Source organism: Branchiostoma floridae, chromosome 14 (assembly GCF_000003815.2).
Source record: "Branchiostoma floridae strain S238N-H82 chromosome 14, Bfl_VNyyK, whole genome shotgun sequence".
In the NCBI taxonomy this organism is placed as follows: domain Eukaryota; kingdom Metazoa; phylum Chordata; class Leptocardii; order Amphioxiformes; family Branchiostomatidae; genus Branchiostoma; species Branchiostoma floridae.
The window spans coordinates 2,143,490-2,166,914 of record NC_049992.1 but is presented as its reverse complement, the minus strand read 5'-3'; the positions used below and the strand labels follow the sequence as shown (position 1 = coordinate 2,166,914).

The 23,425-nt window shown below is 40.8% G+C and overlaps 2 protein-coding genes across 2 annotated transcripts in view; one reads left to right on the top strand and one right to left on the bottom strand.

Annotated features, from left to right (window-relative positions):
- The window catches only part of LOC118430865 (pre-mRNA 3' end processing protein WDR33-like), a 37,481-nt gene extending 29,431 nt beyond the window's left edge, over positions 1-8,050 (bottom strand). Inside the window, exons 1-3 of the mRNA XM_035841900.1 lie at positions 7,884-8,050; positions 2,733-2,982; positions 1,045-1,218 (exon numbers count right to left, since the gene is read on the bottom strand). Coding sequence (XP_035697793.1) covers positions 1,045-1,218; positions 2,733-2,966 — 408 coding nt within the window. The 5' untranslated portion in view covers positions 2,967-2,982; positions 7,884-8,050. The remainder of the gene's footprint in view (positions 1-1,044; positions 1,219-2,732; positions 2,983-7,883) is intronic.
- Positions 8,051-8,230: 180 nt separating this feature from the next.
- Positions 8,231-21,531, top strand: LOC118430421 (RNA polymerase II subunit A C-terminal domain phosphatase SSU72-like). Its single transcript, XM_035841282.1, has 5 exons — positions 8,231-8,594; positions 11,662-11,805; positions 19,716-19,855; positions 20,468-20,586; positions 21,049-21,531. Exons 1-5 carry the CDS (start codon positions 8,521-8,523, stop codon positions 21,148-21,150), a joined length of 579 nt encoding a protein of 192 aa, XP_035697175.1. The 5' UTR covers positions 8,231-8,520; the 3' UTR covers positions 21,151-21,531.
- The last annotated feature ends 1,894 nt before the right edge of the window (positions 21,532-23,425 follow it).

Genomic DNA, 23,425 nt, shown 5'->3' with positions numbered 1-23,425 from the left:
CCTTAACCTTCATCGAGGTCCATCAGTGTAAACATATTAGGATTCACACTGACGTCACAATTATGAAGTCTCGCGAGAATCCATTTCTCGCGAGACTTCTACACCAGTGACGTCATTACATATCTTCATCTCCCCATTCGCAGCGAACCCAGCAGAGGATAGGGAGTGGAGAGTTTTGCTCGCAGGGTACTAGTATTTGTGTTGTGGAGTATGAGCAAAGAGGGGGTGGTAGAAAGGGGCCAAGGGAGAAGCAGTAGTTGCACGTGATTCTAGATACATGTACTTGTACTTACACGAGGGGGCTTCTTCTAAAGTATAGCTGTATAGCCTTCATGGGAAGTTGATAATAGAACTTTATTGCTCGACATTTGTACATGGTAATATAACAAGTGTTTTCGATTTTGGCCCTCCCCCTCCGTAAGATTTGGGGGGGGTGAATTGACGTTTCCGTTTGGTTCTTACAACACGCCCACCCACCCGCCCACCCACTCAAGCTCTGTTCTCTGTCGGCTTCTCGCTTTTTATTGGACCTCGGTCATTTGTGCCCATTCCTTAACCTTCATCGAGGTCCATCAGTGTAAACATATTAGGACTCACAACTGTTAGTGGGGCACTTTCCCTGACCACAAAGATGGGGCATCTTATCTTATTCATGGAGGTGCAACAGGGGGACTCTTGGCTGCAAGGGGAGGGGCACTGATATACATACATGTACCGGGTATGTGTAACAGGGGGTACATACTGCACATGTATAGCTGGAGGAGGTGGTACCTGTTAGAGTAGATCTCATGCCACTGTTCAGTACACGTGTGTGTGATTCTCCAGAGTAGGCTTAGGTCACATTTGTTTTAAGAAACGAAAAATTACAACATAAAATATACACAAATTATGCCCATGAATCTTATTTTGACATTTTGTGTATTTTGATGCATTTCATATCATTCTTTTTGCTCCCGAAAGCTGCCCGGCCGGGCCCCGGTATGGAAATGTGACTTAAGCCTAAGGAGGGATACAGACCAGTGAACAGTACAAAAATGTACTTACCCTAACCACAAAGATGGGGCATCTGATCTTGTTTGTGGACGTGCGGACGAACTTGGTGGTGACGCTGTTCATGGGCTGTTCCATCATGGCCATGGGGGGGACCAGCTGCAGGCTGTAGGCCGCGTCGGGCTGGGGAGGCCGGACGTCCCGCATGTCCCGCTGCCATATCCGTGTCTGGGGTGGTTCGTTACAGGTTAATTAGCAGGGCTCAAAATACCCACAAGCAACATGCAACTTGCGTGTTTTTCAAGATCTGCATGTAAAAAGTAATTTTGCCATTTGTACAAGACTCTATCTTGTCTGTACTGTTTACAGTAGAAGTTTCATACTTGTGCTGCATCACAAGGGTTGCATTTTACTTATTCAATCATCTCCAGGATAACCAGAAGTTATTTCTTGTTGCCTCAAACTACTTTCTAACAAGTTGATTCCTTCCTTGTTAGCTTGGAGTATTTAAGAACACTGAATTCCTCGTAAATATAAACTCTGGAATCAAGGTTAACGTTACCTTAAGTAGGGCCAAATGTGTATACTTGTTGTAATGCTATATGGTTTGATAGTTTTTCTGTTTATTACTGAAAATAAATATTTATAATTCTATATAATTTTGCATGTAGATGTTTCAAGTTGCGTGAAAATTGTCTGCCAAGATGCAATTTTGCATGTGACAAAAAAAGGATTTCTAGCTCTGGTTCAGCTGTTGTCACGCTAATCTCACTTGTAAGACGTTGGTTCTCACATCTAACTATCCTGGTCACCATCCTCTGTAATAAACCGCTGGCTCAATCTGTACTCTTGCTAACCACGGCTAGCCTCGTGTTGATGTGGTCACCTTACCCAAACGATGGAACACATTCTATTGTCATGAAAAACAAAATGACCATGTATTGAGCCCTAACATCACGCACCCGGATCGGTTTGAGGCTAGCCGGGAGGCCCAGGACTGGCTGCAGTACTGGCAGGTACAATGATAATGTTGGAAAACTATCACTAGTGTCATTTTTATTAATTTACGACAACCCGGGCCCAACCCCGGTCTTTGTCTCCTCACACGTGGTCACCGCATGCTCGCCCCTGCCTACTCACTTCCGCCCAAAACTTTGGCTTTCATTCTGTTTTTCTTCTTGGCCAAACGCGTCTCGACTCCAGTTGTTTACGGTTAATTATTGATAGCTAGGATGTGAACCAGATTGAGCCAACGGAGGATGGTGCTCTGGAATCTGAGCAGAAAGTCTGCACCTTGGTACAAACACTTGGTACCACGTGAATTGACCTATGAAGTAGTATTCCGATTTTCCTCCAAGTGCTGTTTCCACATCATCTTACTAAATATACTTTGAGCATCAAAGTGTTCGAGATGCAAAGACCTAGACATCCTGAAAACTTGAAACTTTATCAGGCAAGCAGTACAGTAACCTAGATACCCAATCTTGGGATCATCTAAAAACAATTTGCTTTAATTTTTTGTACAAATTTTACAATACAGCAGCAGTTCTATTTAGCTCACAAACAGGACCTCTCTTCTTGTAATATGTATCTAATTCTAATACCTTTACTGTGTATGGTAAGACAAGTAACTTTTCTCAACCTTAAGTGTGTAGTCAGACAGCTATCTGTACAGTAAGGATATAGTTTTTGGGACCTGAGGGCCATTGAGTACTAGTACTCTAACTCTAAGCACTTCCCACCTCTAGGTGCTGGATCACGGAGGGGTTGTAGTCGATGGTTTTCCTCTGGATCGACTTCCGCATGCGCTTCCCGTCGAACGTGACCCCGTCCCGGGTGTCTGGCTGGTGCATGCGCGGCTGGAAGCGGCGGTAGTACCCGTGGTATGTCTGGTTCTGGTTGTACTGGAACCGCGGCATGTAGAAGAACCGCTGCGGCGGTGACATCATCGTCCCGCCCCCGCGTGGTGCGTCCATGGCGACGGCGAATCAGCTGTGAGGTGATAGGAACATGCCATCGAGACTTTAGGGGGGAGTGGCTCCCTTTATTTTTCTTTCCAACATCACATATATAAGGCAACAACATATAGAAACCAGCATCTTTATTCACAGTCAAACTTAAACATGAAAGTTATTGATGACTTCCGGCATCATCTGCTTCCGGAAACATCTTCTATGAACTAAGACATATTAACATACTGGAAATCGTGAAAGTTACTTTTCTACACTTTTCACCAACCAATAAATGTGGATGAATTGACAGCATCATCTTTTTGGAGGCCGGCTGGTAACAAACTTGCAATAAAGGACTTCTACTCACTTACAGGAAACTGAACTTTGACGTTTGACTTTGAGTAACACTAGTGTATGAATACATGCACGGATACTGCATTGTAATGCACACAGGGTGTATACTGTAGTTTCAAATGTGTGGGTGTTGCTGCCCTTTCCTCTGGTTGTCCACTGTTCAAATGTCAGTAATATACAAAGTGTAGTTTATTTAAAGAATTATGAGTGCAGAGATGACATATGTAGGAAGTATTCAACTGGTTAAGGCACAACTGTAGTTTATCTTTTAAGGTAGTATCAAGCTCACAGCATGTTTGTTTGAGTGCATGTTGGCTTGAAGCTAAACAAGTTTAAATTGTTGACATTGACTTTGCCTTTCTAAATGGAAGTTAAACTTTAAAATATATATTTCTATGCTTCAAAAAAATATGAAATGTGTACTCAAAGGTGAGTGAAATGGTATCTCCTATATCACTCTTTATTAAACACGGACGTTCAAATATATTCTAATATAGATAGTAGGTGGAAGGACGGCCTTCAAGTCTTGATCACACAACTCATTATCATATTTGTTTCTTTGGTCCTATCTATTCATACAGTCCGTGGCTAAAGGGAACTTAGTGTTGAACAGTAAAGGATTTACCTACAGATTTGAGACTGTAAAAATTGTGATTTGATTCTAAATGATATTGAGTAGGATGGTGGAGGATTGCTGTGAACCCCCCCCCCCCCCATGTAGAGCCACACAAAGTTTCAGGAAGTGATGTGAGTATGTATGATTATTCTTCTTCTTGTGTATGATATGACAAATACAAGAAAGCAGGTCACATGTGTACTTGGAAATCAATTATAAATCAAAGAACCATTGCACTTCCATAGCCTAGTACATGTACTACCAATTTTTTGTTTTTACCTTGAAACTGAGAAGTTTTTAATAAAAATGTATCATTTTTTTAGAAAACAAATGAGTTCCTAATGGCTAGATGACAAAATATCCCATTTCCTGAAGAAAAATCATCTGTTTGCGATATATCACTATCAGCTTTGGCTGAGAAGCAGAAGTGTAGTGACTGTATGGTTACAGTTAGTGCAGCTGGACAGTTTAAAAAAAAATAGTGCAGTGGCTGTATCTGCTGTAGACCTGTACAGTGTAAAAGTATGAATATAAATACATTGTATCTTACTTCCAGAGTTAATCTGTGGGTGCGTGTGCATTGACAGTGAGTACTTACTCTACTTCATAATCATGCCCACTGTCACAAGCATTTATGAAGGAAATACAACTTATTACAAGTGAAATGTTGCCATTCCAACTCTTTTGTATCTAGCATCTGTCATCTGTCCTAGAATGTCTTACTCTTAAATATCACCAGTGTGTCTTGTCACAACTTTTGCTTATCTGAACAAATATGTCTCTGGAAGACATATATTCAAAGACCTTTTATTCTTCAATGATTTTCACTCAAAGCTCAAGTAAAACTGGGTGTACCGGTGGTATTTGACAATCTGGCAATTCAGCATATTGATTACAAGTTAGAAATTTTAGTACAGAACTAAATACTTGTATTGTGCAGGGTGACAAAATTGACAGTTAATCAGCAGTGCAATTTAAATCCAGTCTTGCCACATAACCTGTCATTTATTCATAATTGGTTTGGTTGTAAGTGTTCAGCACAATCCTTTAAAATGACTATGCAGCAATAGTGCAGGTATTAAAAATATGTGAGTTGTGTGTAATCAACTGTTTCAATTAATCCCTATCTAGTAAGGCTTGACATTGCAATTTGCTTGTGAAGCTGTAGTCATGGTAACATCATAAACATTTTAAGCTTTATCTATGCACTTCAAATAAATTACTACTAGTATATTCCCTTCAATTATACCCGGTATGGCCAGGTCATACACGTACATTATGGTTTGGTAGTACTTTCTCTGCTTAGCACTCAGCATTTGGGAAAGATCTAGGAAAGATCATGGTGGTAAAACACACTTCATTACATGTACATTACAAGTCCCCTGCTGTAGTGTGTGGAAATGTGTGACCAACAAGCTAAAGAAACAGACATGGACAGCAGCCCTATGCATCTGATTCTGAACAAGATGCAAGGGTGACTTCAACTTGAATGTTATATACAATGTACTACAGTAAAGCAATCAACTTGTCCAACTTAGTTGGCCAGCTTCTTCACAGCCCCTTTCACTTAACTGGCATATGTAATATAGAAATTATAAATACAGAGGAATTTTATCCCTCATGTACTGTATGATAGTGTATTTATCTATCTTTCTGTCATGTCTCTGTAAGTATGTATGACTCATGTAGGCCACAAGAAGTATGTACTAGTAGTAGGTACACATTCCAGGAGTTCAAAAAGTTCGAAAAATCTGACTCAGACTCTGAGTTCCTCCTCTACAAGATTGTCGGCAGAACATTCTCTGTCCAACATAAACTACCAGCTGGTCCATCAGATTATGTCATCTCTATCTTAATTATTCTATTATGGCAACTACTTCATGAGTAAGTTTTTAGGACGTGTGCAACCTTTATTCTGAAGTGGTATTGAAAGATTGATGAAGTTATTGAAGTGTGATTTCAGGTAATGTTACTTTTTATATCTGCATCTGCATCAGTATCTAGTCCCTTGACCTCCATGTCTCTGGGGGGACCTTTATATACCTGTACCTTTTATATCACCATATATTCATATTTGTGGAGAGGAGAGAAGAGACTCAGGAGCTACTAGTATAATACGGCTGGATACCAGGCTAATTATCGTTACCAAGTATCATACATGTATGTCCACCAGAAATAGATCTGAATGTCATGAAAATAACTCAAGACTGGCAGACTTTGATAGTCTGATGATGACTGCAGTGGTAATCTATGTCAAGAGTCATACAAATAGCATAAACACTAAGACTAACACAGAAGATGTTTCTCTGCAATGTAACATGTACTTTGTACTGCCTGGAGTCCCTCTGCTGATGGTGGTGCTACAAAGTGGAGCAAAAGTCAAGTAAACTTTATTTCACATGATGAACCTTCAAGAGGAGAGGAAGAAAGAGGAAAAGCTGTGTGCGTCTTGAGATTCTGCTGCCTTGTACTGAAGTTGTAGGTCAGTTCCTTCAACTTTGCACATATTGGTTGGCTGAAAAGTTTAAAAACTGATGCCTCTTTATTCATGTCATAGCATCAGCAGCATCAAAGACATATCATAATCATATATACAACTTTACAAAAACACTATCAACTTTATTGACATGTCAACAACAAAAATTAATCGTCTTTATTCATGAGCCCAGCATTATTTATGAATGGGAAAACAACAATGACAAGAAAGCAAGAACTACTGGTCTCCCATCTTTGAGGCCACCTTCTTCCTCGACTCTCCATCAGTGCCACAACGGTAAGGGATTTCAGTTTTATTTCAACATCTAACAATGTCCTATCATAAAACATAGGGGATCTTTATTCAGAAACAAGTAAGATTAAAACTGCTCTGCTACATCCATGCACACTTGGAACTGCATCCAGTAGATTCAAGTAGAAAGACTTGATTTTCAGCTTCTGTACAGTCATCCTGAGCAAGATCAGCTTCAACTAATCTTGTTGCAGCTAATGCCTCAGAACTATAAACATAACAACTACTGTACTGTTAGTGTTACTGAATCTGGCAACCTAAAATGATGCTTTAACTGTTTCTCCGAAGTGTAGCTATTGTCATCTTGAACTTGAGCCTCTGCAACACATCACCTATCTGGTATTTCAAGCAGTATGCGATCTTTATTACTTTCTCTGCAATGCCGTATCTACATTCTAATCCTCAGTAATTTGTAAAAACTCCAAATATCAGCTTTCTGTCTTCAGTCTTTGGTAAGCATTGAATGAAATAATTCCATTTTAGTTTTACAACTTTCTTAATTGAAGTTCATTGTGAAGATGTGAATTGAACAACAGCAATTTAAGGTCCTCCACTTTTATCAGAACAAGTTAACTTGGACCAAGGAGGTTATATCTTGGAAAAAGGAGGTTTAAACTCCTTGCTTGGACAAAAGGGCTATGCTGGTTCTGGCAAATTATCTGGGCAACTTTCAAAGTTTCATCATCTGGTTCTTGGCGAATGTCAAACCGTTTTCTGATTGATAAGGAATTTTTCCAGATTTTTGGCAATATCATTTTCAAAGATCCGCATGCTAGTTTTCTTCCTTGTCCCTTCTTTAAATCTGCAGCGGTCGTCCCAAGACCCATCTCATTCTTCAACTTTCAAGAAGTTTCAATGATCAATCCCAGAACACCTTTCGCGGGCCCCAAACCATGAAACCCCCTCCCCCATAATTTTCAGGGGTTTGTACGTTTTCTTCTTTGATTGAAACCGACAAAAGTGAGATCGAATCATCTTCAACTTTCAGAATCTGTGAGCCTTTGTAATCCGTTCTACCTAACAAAGGTTAAACAGACGGTAAAGTAGAATTTTCTTCCGTCGTTTTGATTTCTCTAGCTGAGACCCGAACAAAGATGGCGGACCCGCACTCACACACGCTCCGCTCTTTCTCGCACTTACACTCAAGAAATAACCGAACAAGAAGAATGAAATCTGTACTCACTGCTTTATTCAATACTCAGAATCACTTTCTGCGCTCCTCGCGTGGAATATCAAAAAGTTAGGCCCCAAAACGAGCCCTGATTTCTACAGTAAGATCCGCACAACATTAGCGCCACTATCCTCACGCCGCCACATGCCGAACTGCGCCGAATAGACCCGAACACTTACGGAAAATACCGAGCGGAGATAATTCTAGAAATTTATCGTGTTTTTGATACTTTATACTAGAAAAGACATAGTTGATGAATTGTAAATTGTTTTATATTAATATTTTGAAATAAAGCATAGTTTTGATATACTTATTGAACACTTTTTGTATCCGGACTTTTACGGAAATAACCGAACATATCCGACGTCAGTTTCAGAAGAGGAAGCCATCTTGGAAGTGTGGCGCAGTTCGGCCGGGGTTTTACACAGTTTCCGACAGACATTCCGTAGTTTTCTGGCCGTATAAAGGTACACCGGTCAATACGAGGGCCCTGTATATACTTTTGTTCCTCTTTTATTTTTAGTCTTGTCAAAAATCGGTGTAGGAGTCGTCAGAAAAGAGGTCAAAAGAGGTGGAACTTGGCGCGACACTCGAGAAAAAGGAACGTACCACACACAAGAGGACTTAGAAAACCAGAATCTCTGACGACATGGGTGACTTGAACATCGCTGTCGTCTGCTCCAGTAACCAGAACAGGAGTATGGAGGCACACGCCTTCCTCAGGTATAATATGTCTGTTCATTCGGCCGAAAATTATCTAACAAAGTTGTGTACTTCAGTTTGTGAAAGTGCCATATGACGTGTGAATATTTTGCATATGCCCCCCTCCCCCTTACTGAACCACATCATGGTTGGTAACCGAAATCTAACATTTGTGACTGCCAAGTTGTACAATTGAGGCACAAATGAGACCATTTACGATTATTTTGACACTAGACAGTGAGTAGTATGCAAGAAAGAACTCTACTCTATGCACGCCCACCTAACTCCTACCTTGCTGAAAGTGAAACCACTCTACTCTAACTTTAACTTAGTCCTCTAAGGACCCATTCATGATGCAAAAAATGAAACGGTTCTATCGGTTAGGCAAGCTGAAACGAATAAGTTTTGTCAAACATGAACGCTCTGAAACGATCTGAAACGTTTTTTTCGGAACCTTGCAAAAGCGGCGCGATCCGTTTAAAATCCGGGGATGTGCGTTCAGATTTGGAGGTGCCACGGGGAAAAAGTACAATTTTTAATCTGTCATTGGGTGTTTTGGCCACGTTTTCAATCGTAAAATTTGTTTTTATTATCGGGCCGCCTCCTAGTCGACTTAACCGGTGCAATGGCCTAGTGGGGAGAGTGTTCGCCTTGTATTCGGTAGGTCAGGAGCTCGATCCCCGGCCGAGTCATACCAAAGACTTAAAAAATGGTACATGCTGCTTTCTCTGCTTAGCACTCAGCATTCGGGAAAGAGTATGGAAGTTGAACACATACTACTACCAGTGGACTAGCCCCCTGCTGTAGTGATTGCGTTGTGTGGCCCAAGGGCTAATGAAACAGAGATGGGCGCCGCCCTATGCGCCATCAGGCGCGGGAAGGACTTTAACTTTAGCTCCTAGTCGACTTAGGAGCCAGCAGTCCTGATATTGCAAGGGGAATGTGTCAGGAGATTCAGTGGAAATGTCATAGCATGGCATATATCGAGACCACAGTGTTTTCAGAGGCATTTACAAGGTCTTGACAGAACCAGGCTTCAGTAAGACATTGGTTCAATTTCGATCAAAGACCAATAATCTGACACAGAAGTACAAGTTTGGGCAAGATCACAACAACCTCAGGGGTCAGAGGTCGCATTATCATGCATTACCATGCCTTTTCAAGGAACTGAAACAGTTTGCAAGTTTGCATCGTGAACGCAAATTGCAAACCGTTTCCTGTCGTTTACTGTCGGATTTTTGCATCATGAACGGGGCCTAAGTCTAACTCTAACAGCCTTGCCCCCATGGTTCCTCTTTCAGTCTTTGTACTTCTGCTTGCACCCCCACCCAAACCTTATGCTTTGCTATCCATTTCCACATGGCAAATTATGCGAGCCTGAATCGAACTATCGGTAAGTTAAAATGAGTACAGTACAGGTGACTATCCTGATCTGATAGATATCTACTCGCACCAGCCTTGAAGTTTGGTAGGAAGGTATCATCTCCAAACAGATGCGTAATGTTTACCTTCATACGGTCTAGCTCAACAAACTGCTCTGTTCACTCTTACTCAGTCCCTCAAGGCTGGTGCAATGGCATCTGATAGGTCGTCCCAAAGACTTTAAATTGGTACATGCTGGTTTCTCAGCTTAGCACTCATGATCAGCATCTGGAAAAGAGTATGGAAGTTGGAATACACACACTACTACCAGTGGAGTAGCCCCTTGCTGTAGAAATGTTGTGTGGCCCAGGGCTACTGTGAAATGGAGATGGATGCTGCCCTATGCACCATCTGATGAAGGAAGGACTTTACAAGTAACTTGTCCCTCCAGTTCTGTCCTGCCATTTACATGTAATCAAACATCAGGGGTTGTCTGGTACTTAACCACTTACCAGTACAGGATTCTATCCAAGATTTTATCTTATGTAATGGCATGTAGGGAATGGCATGGTAGCAAAGTGACCAATCAGATTCAGAGGATGGTATGGAATTGGGGGTCTTGGCTCTTCTACTGAGATTTTGAAAATGTAAGATAAAAAGTTGACATTCTACAGATACCCATGAGGGAACTTAATTCTTCTTACACTGCATGAAATTAGAAGGATTTTTTGTCAGTTTGGAGGGTCACATCAACATTTTTTATATTTCATCAGACATTGTTCCACCAGTATATACCAGCAAAGTACCACTACAGTATGTGGAAAATTGGTATTGTGGTCCCTATTTAGATCACATAGGATATTGTGGTAGACCGCTACACTAAAATGCACCAGCTAGAACCCTGCAGGAACTTTGGTGACACTGAGAAGAAATGTAGCAAAAATGATATGTTTTATGAAGGTAAACATAATGAAGCACATCTTAGAAGGGAAAGTAAAGAGGATGACAACTGTTGTGCATGTTCAGCTGTGTTGCAACATTACATACATACAATTACTGATGTAGACTGACACTGACAACCACAGTTCCCATTTATTATGCCCCTGTGCCACTAGTATAGTAATACTAGTACATGTGTACAGGTGTGTGTGAAACTTCCCACCTGTACATACAATGACCACCTGGAGGTCTTGCATCAGAATTCAAATTTTTGTCACTTGACATGAGGAAAAATAAATGAAAGGAATAAGGCATTTCTGACAGGTTTAAATTTCTTGTGCAACGCATCCATATTACATGTACATGTACATAATCTCCAAGCAGATCCTACGGTGCCATAAGATAGTATCAAAGCTGGCCAGGGACTATAGCCGGCTAAGGGAGTCAAACGAGTTTGATACTATACATAACGCACCATGGATCTGGTTCGAGATTACATGTACATACAACTTCAATTGTGAGTTGTGCAGTTAACAAGTATATGATCATTATGAACAGATAATGCATACCATCTACGTGGACTACTGCCAATTGCTGTTATTCTTAATTTGTACAGAACAGTATTACATCATTGTTCCAACAATACTGTACACATGTGTGTGTTTCCGTGTGTGTGCATGTGCTTGTGTGTGTGTATCTATGTGTCGGCTTGTAAAGGGGGTGATGTCTGCTATCTCTATGCTTGAGTTATTAAAACCAACTCTCTCTCTCTCCTGTGCCTTTACAGCAAGAAAGGTTTCCGGGTGAAATCCTTCGGCACAGGCTCCCAGGTCAAGCTGCCCGGACCGGCGCCGGACAAACCCAACGTGTACGACTTCGGCACAACCTACGACCAGATGCACAAGGACCTCACGCAGAAAGACCTCGCACTGTATCCATGGCAACTATGTGGTAAACAAACAAACGGTGTCAGATGACCTCGAACAAATCAGAATGGATTTGTATTGACCAAGTCTTGGTTTCTTAAAATGTTTTTTCCCCCCGAGTATTAGTTATTTTTTTTCAGGAAGTTTATGAGACAAAGATTGCTTAGGTGGGTATTTATTTTGTACTTTTAAAACTTACATGTGCCTTCAGAGTCACATAATTTTGTATGTCTAGTTTGGATATACAGTACAGCAATGAATCGATAAATAAATAAGGCTAAAAAAATGTATATTCAGATATTTTGTATGCAATACCGTTAATTTGGAACTTGTACCTTTCACATTTCTGCCTCTAATACTTGTTTCTTTCTATTTTTCAGGAAAGACAACAATTAACCCATGATTTGAATGAAGTATTTCTGTATGAAAAATAAAGGTGGTACTATAATGTCCTTATATATTGTATCTTCCATCTCTGATATATACCGAACCAGACAAGTCAGTTTGGCCCGTTTTCCCATAGCTGTATGCAGTACATAGTCTGATACAGGTTCTTATTAAGATATCCATGTTATAAATTTGGGGCAAACCTTTGAACCAGAATTAACTGGAGATATAACTTGTTCATAGGGCAAAAATGTTGCTTAAGATATACTAGTACTTAAACGTCCAGCAGAGCTAACGCCGCTGTCTTAGACGTGAAAGTGTCCCAAACCCTTGTAAGGGTAGAGACAAAAAGGTTAAAACAGCACAAGAAGTTAGCAAGGAGAAGTTTCAAACAATCATTTGAGTACAGTCTATCCCTTGCACAGGTCCAATAGCGTACTTCGGCAGACCCTACAGGAAGATACATTTAGTTTCACTGATGCCCATTCTGACCATGGTACAGGGGCTTCCATTGTTTTATTGCATAATAATACTACTACTGCACCATAAAAACATGGTATGGCCAAGTGGAGACATCTCAAGATTACCTATAGATATATCCGATATCATCATCATGCATTTGATATAATCTGATCCCAAAGATGATTTTTGAGAAAAATACATCTGCTTATTTTATAAAATCTGTTTTGTATGAAATAAACCCGAAGAGACAATGAATTAAACTTCCCTGCACTCCAACCAATAGCATGCAGTGTAATAGAGCAGAAAGAATCACATAACCTGACTAAATATGTGCAATGTCACAGGAATATTCTCATCTGGAAAAAGTCATTTAGGATCAACCTATTCATGGATGACAAGACTCCTTGGAAACTGAATGTAACAGAAGGTTGTCACACAAGCAACAGGTGTGGACAGTTTTAGGAGTTAGTGTAAATGTGAAATATTGGCAGCAAAAGACTCCACAAAATTTGACTTTAAAACAAATGGTCCAATTGCCATCTTTAACAAGAAATACTGGAATAGATACTGTAAGCAACACTGGTCACTATGAATTTGGAAACGTGTCAGAAATGCACAATTTAACAAAATATTCTTAATCGAGTCATACAAATTCTTGTATATGTATATCCACAGCATGAAAGTTAGTCCAAATTCAGATTGACCAGTTTAACAGTTACTATTAACAGCCTTATCCTTCTTTAATATTCAGGAGTCACTGATTATCATAAACATCCAAGATGAAGGCTATCAATACATATATAAAAACTAGCCTGGAGTTCAGCCTTGTTCAGCTTTTAATCACTCCCCGAAGGTCCAATTTCACCTATGTAAAAACCCACATGAATATGTAGTTATATATGTATAAATGTCTGGCCCTGAAAAGATAGAACTCGCTCTTTCTCTCCCTCTCTCTGTCTCTTGGTTTAACGTCCATTGTTCCCCGTTGAGAGATGGCTTTTAAAAAGTACAATGTGTCATCTTAAATCACCATTTTCCAGATATAAAATCAACTTTCAATGATGTTGAAAATATGGTACATGGAATCTATTGACTAATTTCATCAGGTTGGTAAGTCACTAGATAAACAGACTCTTTCAACATAACTTATTTTATTTCAACTAATGTGTCGTTGACCATCTGTCACCTTTCTAGAGACGATTCTAAGCAGAAACATCTATGAAAATTGTTGCACCATTTTTACTGTCAATTGACAACTGTCAGGAAAATATTACATTCCTAGATGTTTAGAACCTCAATGCAAACACAGCATAAAACAATCACTATTCATATGCAAATGCTTACTGTTCTGACCTGCATCTGTAAGCAGCGCCATCTGTCCTGCAGTACAATGTGAACCAATCAAAATTGCCCTGAAGAAGGTGACAGACGGTCACTGAAACATTGGCGGAAATAAAACAACAGTTGTGTAAAAAGATTCCCTTTATTCAGTGACTTACCAACCAGATAAACTAGTCACAGATGATACATATAGTCTTTAAAAACTTACCAAATCATCTAATGTATTATTTTCAACTTTTTCACAGACTATCCGGTTGCTCCGTCCCCTCCAGTCAGCTGCTTAAAACCGCCTGTATCCGGTTCCAACTGGTTCTGACAGGAGTGCAGCACTACAACAGTATGGCTCTAACCACATGATAAACGTAACAATACCTAAAATAGCACAAACAGAAGTATCCAGTACTGTCTGGCAAAGGTTGAGAGAGCAGTGGAAGAATCCACAGAAGGTTGGGAGGGGGGCAGTGGAATAATCATTCTGCCCACACATGATCCATTGTGCTTCAAAAATGAATAAACAGTTAATGATGTTTTCAAATTTTTTAACACTTTGAATGTGGGTATGAGAACACTCCAAATTAGGGCTTGTGGGGCATGGAAAGTTTGGCACCCTTTTTATTCTTTTTGACAATGTTATTGCCAGGCTAAAGCACCATACTATCACCACACCCTTTAAACAGTGCACCATTTGTGTATTAAGCATCCCTGTGGAACTCTCTGAGCTTTGCCTGACAACATGGGATACTTAGATCTAGATAAAGTATATGACTATGGCTGCAAGACCAGGCCAAAGGAACTCAGAAAGGCCCAAGTCTTAAACTGACAACATTAAGACTATGAGAATTTTTTCCATAAAGTCCATATGGTCTCAAAAGTTCAGATTGGTGAGGGCAGGAGTTTCATTTGAAGAGGTGAAAGGTCAAGTGTCTGTGAGATACAGCTAAAGGTGTGTTCATTCCTATTGTTGGCTTTTTCATTAGTAATGATGCTTTTCAAACTGGATTCTTGTGGTTTTACCTTTGGGGGAGTAACATACTGAATTTTGGCAGCACTTTCAAACCAAAGTCAGTTTGACTATATGTTCAAAAGTGCTTGCTTGAAGTAAAGAATTACTCTCAGGAATAGTTATTGAATAAGGAGGAATTTTTGTGACCACGATGGCCATTTTTAGAAACCATTGCAAAGAAGACTCAAGAGTCATCCTTTAAAGACATGCTGTAATCAGTCTTTGGATGTTAGAAATGAAGGACAAGGAAGCAGCTGACTGGAACGGGACAACTTTGATTTAAGGTTTCTTCAGATTCCATTTTCTTATGAGGTTTCTAATTTCAATGAGAAATTCAAAATCTTTGCCCTTTTTTATTATATGCCCATGGGAGTTGATGGGACACTCTTTGGAGGAATTGGGACTGGACAATTTTTTCAATGTTCCCTCTGAATAGACCCTTTCCAAACTGGTGCTAGGGGTGGGTACTGGTACGAAACCGTTTTTTCTTCGTCCGTCGAAAAACCAGACCTGGAAAAAATCAGTGGACCAATTGCACCGTTTCAAAAATAAGCATATTATACAGGCAGGCGTTCATGTGTTTTGGGGCTTACATGTTGAAGCAAATAACAAGAGCGTTGTGAAGAAGAGTTAATGGTCATATTTACCAAGTTTCCACAGTCAGGGCTCGAAATACTACCTGCATATGCAGGTTAGTGCAGGTAAAATTGGAGCTGTGCAGGTGTTTCTGGTGTCTACCTGCACCTAACCTGCACTGGTCCATGGTCAAGTTTATACATAAATGTCCTATAATGTAGCTGCATTGACTGTTACTACCTATAAAGTATAAAAGAAAAATAGCAATGGTTCCTGAACTATTTTAGTACAATCTAAAATTCCAAAATTCGGATTGGTGCAGGTAAAATTTGTCTGGTGCAGGTTATTTTCAATGTTACCTGCACTGGTGCAGGTATGCAGAAAAAAATATTTCGAGCCCTGCCATCAGACAGTCAAACTTGGTCTAAACAGAGGCAGTTATTGTTGTTTACATGAAGATAGGATTTTGAAACACAAAAGGATGTCGATTACTCCACCTAACAGAATCCTTTGCTAGCGAAATAGACCATTGTTGTATGATAAGTTCACATATAACTAGGCTCAGGTACCTGGACTGTACCTGTACCTGAATTTTCTGTACCGGTACCCACCCCTGTTTGATGCCATTACAAAATGTGCTCTCAATCTGGCAGGAACTTGCATGAGTTGAGCAATAATGAAGGTTGGTTGGTGATACCTTCCAGTCCTAATAGGACACAAGGGCAGTGGATTTTGTGATAACACTGGACTTTGGAACTGGTCTATTGGCTCCTGTTCTTGAGCAGTCCTAGATATAAAGCCATGTAATTTATCCTTCTTTAATTTTCTAGACCCCCTCCCGTGCATCATCTGCTTGTTTTGAGCTTGGAGTATTGAAGCTTTATAAATATCCTTCTGCTGTTATACCCAGAGCGTCCTCAAAATGACCACACAGTTTCTTTCAAATAAGAAATGTTCAACCTCCATTGAGTTTTCAAATAATTTTTATTGTCGTATAGGGCTCGCCTACTCAACAAGAAGCTTGAACAATGATCTCTCAGTGCTGTGTTCCTCCATAAATGCATAATGCTTTTTCATAAAATGCGATATGGTAAGCTGTAATGATAAACATTTAAAGATGATGGCAAAACAGCGTTTAAAAGACAGTAAATACCAAGAAGTTTAAACCTAAACAACTTGAACTGCGAAAGACAGCAGAGCTTGGAAGAAACGTCAAGCTGGATCCACATGAAGATCCCAGTCTGCAGGAAACCTGAGCCAGACCACCTGTGGCAACTTCAAGTTCCTGAAAATTCCCAACACTAAAGAAAAACTCCTGAAACTGAGCTGAAAGTCTTCGGCAGGTTTGAAGAAGAACGCTTTAAGATTGCTGAAGACATCTCAAGGTATGACTGCGATCTTTGCACACTTCACCACACTTTTGAGATGGGGAAACTTTGTGTTTTGAATGTAGAACCCCCATAACTTATTTGGTTGAACCCACACCAGTATTTTGCACAGTACATAGACTTTTGGCAGTTTATGAATATGTGTTTATGGGGGTTATGAAGGTTGTGAGGGGTAGGAAATTCTTATATTGTGAGGGGGTTCGGTCTTAGGCTGTGAGAGGGGGTTAGGTAATAGGTTGTGAGAGGGGGTTCGATCTTAGGCTGTGAGAGGGGGTTAGGTAAAAGGTTGTGAGGGGGGTCAGGAAATTTTGAGGGGGTTCAGAAGTTTATGTTGTGAGGGGGGTTTAGGATGTTTGTCGGTTTATGTGGGTGGGCATTTGTTAGGTGGGTAAGGCAGTTTCTATGAGGGGGTTAGGCAGTCTGTAAGTTGTGGAGAGTTAAGGGAGTGTTTAGGTTTTGAGGGGGGTTGTAGGTTGTGAGGGGGTAGGGAGCTTGTAGGCTTCGAGGGGTATGGACTTTGTAGGTTGTGAGGGGGTTAGGGACTTTGTAGGTTGTGAGTGGGTTAGGGACTTTGTAGGTTGTGAGTGGGTAGGGGCTAGGGACTTTGTAGGTTGTGAGGGGGTTAGGGACATTGTAGGTTGTGAGGGGGTTAGGGACATTGTAGGTTGTGAGGGAGTTAGGGACTTAACAGGTTGTGAGGGGGTGGGGAGATAGGGTTAGGGAGTTTGTGAGGGGGTAGGGGTTTGTAGGCTTTGAGGGGGTCCCGGTAGGGAGTTTGTAGGCTGTGAGGGGGTAAGGGAGTCACAGGAAGTTGTGGGGAGTAGCTTATGAGGAGGTTAGGGAGTTTGTGAGGGGGTAGGAAATACTTAGGTTGTGAGGGACACTAGGGAGTTTGTAGGATGGTACAGGGGGTCAGGATATTCGTTGATTTGGGGGGGGGGGCAGAAGTTTAGGTTGTGAGGGGATTGGGGAGTTTATATATTGTGAGGGGGTAGGAAGTTTTGAGGGGGTACAGAAGTTTAGGTTGTCTATGGGGGTTAGGGATTTTGAGAGTGCAAGGGGGTCAGGAAATTTGTAGATTTTTCGTGGGTACGAAAGTTTAGGTTGTGAGGCGGGTTGTGGTGTTTGTAGGTTGTGAGGGGTACGGAAGTTTTTAGGTTATCAGGGGGTTAGGGAGTTTGTAGTGGGTACGGAAGTCAAGGGGGGACTTTAAAAAGTTGACACATCGGTAACTAAGGACCAAACTACCTCTGGTAGGAATTGGGCATTAAAGAACGGAAAGGATAACATGAAGTTTCTGCAAAACGTGAAACAGGAACACAACTAGCAGAGGTAACTAAATACCTGTGTTGTCTCCTCTCCTTTTTGTAACTAAGAAGCTTAATAAAGAAATAAACTTGAGGAAAATAATTGCGATACGACAAAGGGAGAGCAGCCCAACTTTTCATCAACTTCGCCCAATCCGTATTGGTTCGTATTTATTTTAACGTTACCGCCACTTTCATGATGTAGAAAATCAATTTAAAGATGAATTTGTCCCTGGCATGAAAGTCAAGTTTAACGTTTCGTGAATACGTCTTTTCGCTTGCAAACGTCCACCAAACTTACGCCATCCTTTATTGAAATGCTTTTATCAGCATTGAGTTGCCTATAATCTCTCCTTCTAAACATTTGGAAAGACAGATTCTGAGAACAAAGTAGTAGACAGATGAGTGACTGGCCTTTGAAGATATATATATCACATTTGCGTGTTTTACGTTTATGCTGTTACGCGTCACATGTTTTATTCAGGCAATGTTTTCGTTGCCGCTTTACGACGACTCACCACCGTTAACATTTCGAAAAACGACATAATTGAAACACCAACGGGGGATGTTACCATGTTTGATTTTGATCAGTTGTGTCACCAGCATCCGTGATTTGCTGACTCGGGGCCGTCAAACTGTGCACAATAATTACGTATAAATACGCCTTCAAAATACCTGTGTTTTACAGTTTTCCTTCGTACAAGACTTGCTACGCGAGTTCCCTGGAATCGCTGTCATTTTGCAGCTGACAAATACGTGACTTGCATTTCAATACGCCATTACGATAGCCGTCTTCAAACGTGTTGTCTAAACACCGTATGACGACATTTATATGATAGTTTTTGGACGCTTCAAAGTTTTTATAAACCTTTTGTAAGAATATCTGACACCTCCCAAGTTTTCCATGCAAATAATAACATATTCCAAACGGTCTTCTGTGGCGAAACGGTCTCAATATTTTCAATTCATTCCTAATTCCCTGGTCTCGCAAAGTTATTTTGGAATGGCAAAAATTTGTTACCCTCAAAGCAGTTTCGGCTCCGACTGTTTTTGATATGTTAATATGTATATTAGACATTTTTGTCGAGCTTTCTTCTATTTTGTCCAACTTTCTTCGTGTCCGTCGTCAAAGTGGACATGGATTTAATTCACAATATGAAAGATATGAAAAACACCAAAAAACACGTCGAAAATGAGCTGGAGTCGAACCTTTTCTTGGAAAGAAAGAAATTGTTCACGTATTGTTGATTTAGTTCTTATTTATATTTTCATTCTTTTCACCTTTGATTTGTAATTTTCTTGTGTCGTTAATGCTCCAACTCGATAGTTTATTGCTTTATCCTATAGATAAAGGAAGAATAGTGTTGTACTTGTGTAACGCTAATGGAGATCTCAATAAGATAAAACAAATCAGAATCCCAGTCGAAGCGTTCCTTGACCCAGAAGCCCAGATACACACAGAACGGCATCCTGCACATGCTGGACCGGAACAAGAGAATCAAGCCCCGCCCGGAGAGGTTCCAGTCCGCCAAGGAGAGGTTCGACATCGTCGTCACGTGCGAGGAGAGGGTGTACGACCAGGTCGTAGAAGGTACCGCCATTTTGAATTTCCAAGGTCATAGAAGGGAAAGGGATTTGTAACTTTGCGGTTTTAATTTCTTACGGTCCGATTTGGTAATGACACAGCAAGGAAAAGGTCTACGACCATTTTGGATTCTCAAGATCAGAGTTGACTTCCAAGGTCATGGTAGGGGAAGGGAATGATAACGTTAGCGGTTTTACGTTCTTTTTGGTCTGATTTGGTCTTTTTTGTGTATGTCACTGCAAGGAGTGGGTTTACGATCAGGTCGTAAATTTTACTGACACTTTCTAGTCTCAAGGTCAGGGGGGGGGGGGTTCTCGCGGTCCGGGTGGGTAAGGATGAACGACCGCGTCGTGGAAAGTGCCATCATCTTGTATTTTCAAGCTCAAATGTGATTTTACCAAATTTCGTGTGCAGGAGATGGTTGTTTGGTATGGGAAGGCTTTACAACATTTCCCATTAGCCAATTTCTAATACTCCAATGCATTTTCGGGCTGTATGAAGATAACGAAACAGCAAATAAAATCCAATTGTCTTGTCATGAAACTTTCTGATCTAACTCACTTAACTCTAATGTAGTTCATCTCCTGACCAAGTCGACTTTCAAACGTCTTTCCCCAGATCTAGAGACGAGAGACTCCGGAGCGGACGCACCAGTTCACGTCATCAACATCGACATCCAGGACAACCACGAGGAGGCCACGATAGGGGCCTTCCTTATATGTGACCTATGTCAAATGGTAACGTCAGTTTTCATAATTCCGCCGGGTACCCAAACATTGACACATAGGCCTAATGCAGCATCAGTAATCCCCTACCTATGCACACTTCTGAATCCTGCCGTAAATACTTTCACCAAGCTTGAGAATCACTGGATAACAAGCTTCTTTGTTCTAATCCAGACACACAATTGTTTCCGTGACCGTCTGTCACCTTCTTCAGGGCAGGACTGACCGGTACTATTCCACACTGCAGCTAGGGGTCGCTGCTAACAATGCGTCCAAACGTAAAAAAAAATGTCATATTTTATATGCAGTTGAGACGTATTTTGTTGCTATTGCTGCTGCTGCTGTTTTTTGTTTTTGCAGTATCTGAACATTGCAAAAATGATATTGAATATGTTAAACATGTGTTAACCAACTATTCTCTGTAAATATAACCTTTCAACTACTAACCCTTGACCCTTCGATCTCTCATTACAGCTGCAAGACTCCGATGACCTTGAGAACGAAATGGACGAAATCCTGCAGGCCTTCGAGGAGAAGTGCAATCGGCCCATCCTGCACACAGTTTCCTTCTACTGACGATTGGACCAACCCTTTTACAACGTCCTTCCTAAGCTACTGACGACTAGCCTGTCACGGACACGTACCGTACTTCCCATGTAACTGACGATTTGCGCGCCATACTTTCCATGCTACTGACTATTGGACCCTCACACACACCGTGCGACTGTACACATGGATACCGTATTCTTTCAGGACTGACACAGAATCGCACCGCCATTTTCTTTCCCACCGGATAGTTGAGCCTTGTACTGCTAATCGGACAAAGTTAGATTTTGCTGCAATTTACGCTTCAACATAATTACTGGACTTAGTGTGATCATTGCTTGTCGACTTCTTTCAACTTTTCGGTGGAAGGAGAGGGATGGACTCCGCCTTCTAATACCGTGCTCTAGGTTATACCGGTGTCAAAGAGGCCATGGAACTACGTACCAACTCCTTGTTTGTTCGCGATACAAACTTGTGCCGCACATGTTTCACGGCAAGCTTGTCCTTACGGCTGCAAAAACTGCCCTTTCCAAGAACCAAAAGCTCTTCACAGACGAACAAGCGATGGATACCGAACTGTTAAAAGATCGAAGAACAAGCATGCACCAAAGTCGCATTGTGATTACATAACTTAATTGCCTGCACTGTTAACGTATATTTAGAAAACCTCACCGTATATGTAGCTGCCATTGTCATTTTATCTCAGTATATGCGGAACACAGTAAGTAGCATCGCATTGCCGCCTTATTCATGTAATATTCTATAGCGGGCCATACGCATTATTCTGGAGCTCACTGATTAGAAGAACAGCTTTTTCCTATCATCACCTATAGTTATTGTCATTCGCACAAAGTGCTAGTTTTCATCAAACACATGCTGATCCCAATCGTTCCTTTTGTAAATATTATGTAATTTTAATTTACTTTTAATTAACCATTATCAGGTGATTGGGATAGGGTTAGGGCTGTATGAGCTTCCCCGTCTCTGAATGGGGGATAGAATAAGCAGTGAGCAAAGTCACCTAATAAAAACTATCGACGGAAAGTCATGCTTGTTTGAAGTTTTTAAATGTTTGTTTTTGTTTTGAATGAAGATACCGGCCCCGCAAGGCAGCTTTCTGAAACGAGAAGTATGATTTGAAAGTCATCAAACTACACCAGACGTAAAGAGAAAAGCCGTGGGCATTACGTGGGCATTATTTGTGTATATTTCCACATATACATTTCTATTTTTTGTGTGTGTCACAAACAGTCCGGCCGGAACCCGGTGTGGAAATGTCGTTAGCTTAAGCATCGTGTAACAATGGAAGCTGGGGAAGTCGCCTCGACAGGTCGTTGACCGCTGTTGACCCAAGTTCGTGTCCTCCTCTGCCAGTCAGGAACTAACCATATTTTACCCTAGTGATCTACCTCCCATTGGGGAATCATGACAGGCAAAGTCTACATTAGCTTTTATTTGTTTCTTGTGTTTTTTTTAGTCATGTATCCTCTACTTCCCCCCGCAAATCTCTGTTTGCATTTCCGGTTTTAATCAATAACTAATCTTATTTTTACCAAGGTCACAATCGTCCGTGCCTTGGTGCAGAGGGAATCCTTTTGAAGGCACTCTATGTGCACTTCAATGTTTTTATGGGCGTGTTCTTCGACAAGACCGAGATTGTCCAGTCATTGTTCAGCTCTAAACGTAAGGAACGCCTCGGTAGCTTCTATCTATTAGTATTTCACTGGATGCCATAATACATCACTCTCCAAGCAGAGGTTAGGCTCCGGCCGTTTTTTTAACGTTTTTTTAGTCGTTTTTATCGGGCTTTCTATTTTGTCATTTTTTCTTGAAGTACGCCAGCCAACGTTAGGTTTTAACACAGCAAGAGAAAATAAAAAATAGAACGCCAGATAAAAACGACTAAAAAACAGCCGGAGCCTAACCTCTGCTTTGAGAGTAATAATACATGTGCCACCACATGAGAAAAATACATAAATTTAAAGAGATGTACCAATGCAACATCGATAATCCTGAGGTAATACTCCTCAGATATTTAGGTTTTTAATACAATCTTGAGAAGGCATCTATAACAAGTGTTGTAATACCTTTGCAGTATAATGACACCTAGTGGAATTATGCGAGTTGATGTCATGCCAATAGTTTATGATTTTTTTTTATCATGGAAAGTAAGGAAACAAATATTGTTATCAAGATAAATAATTTGCAGTGGCACCCCATGACCAAATACGTTTCAAGACATCTTGAGAAGGCCTCTATAACAACTTGGCAGTATCATGGCACCGAGTGGAATTATGCGAGTTGA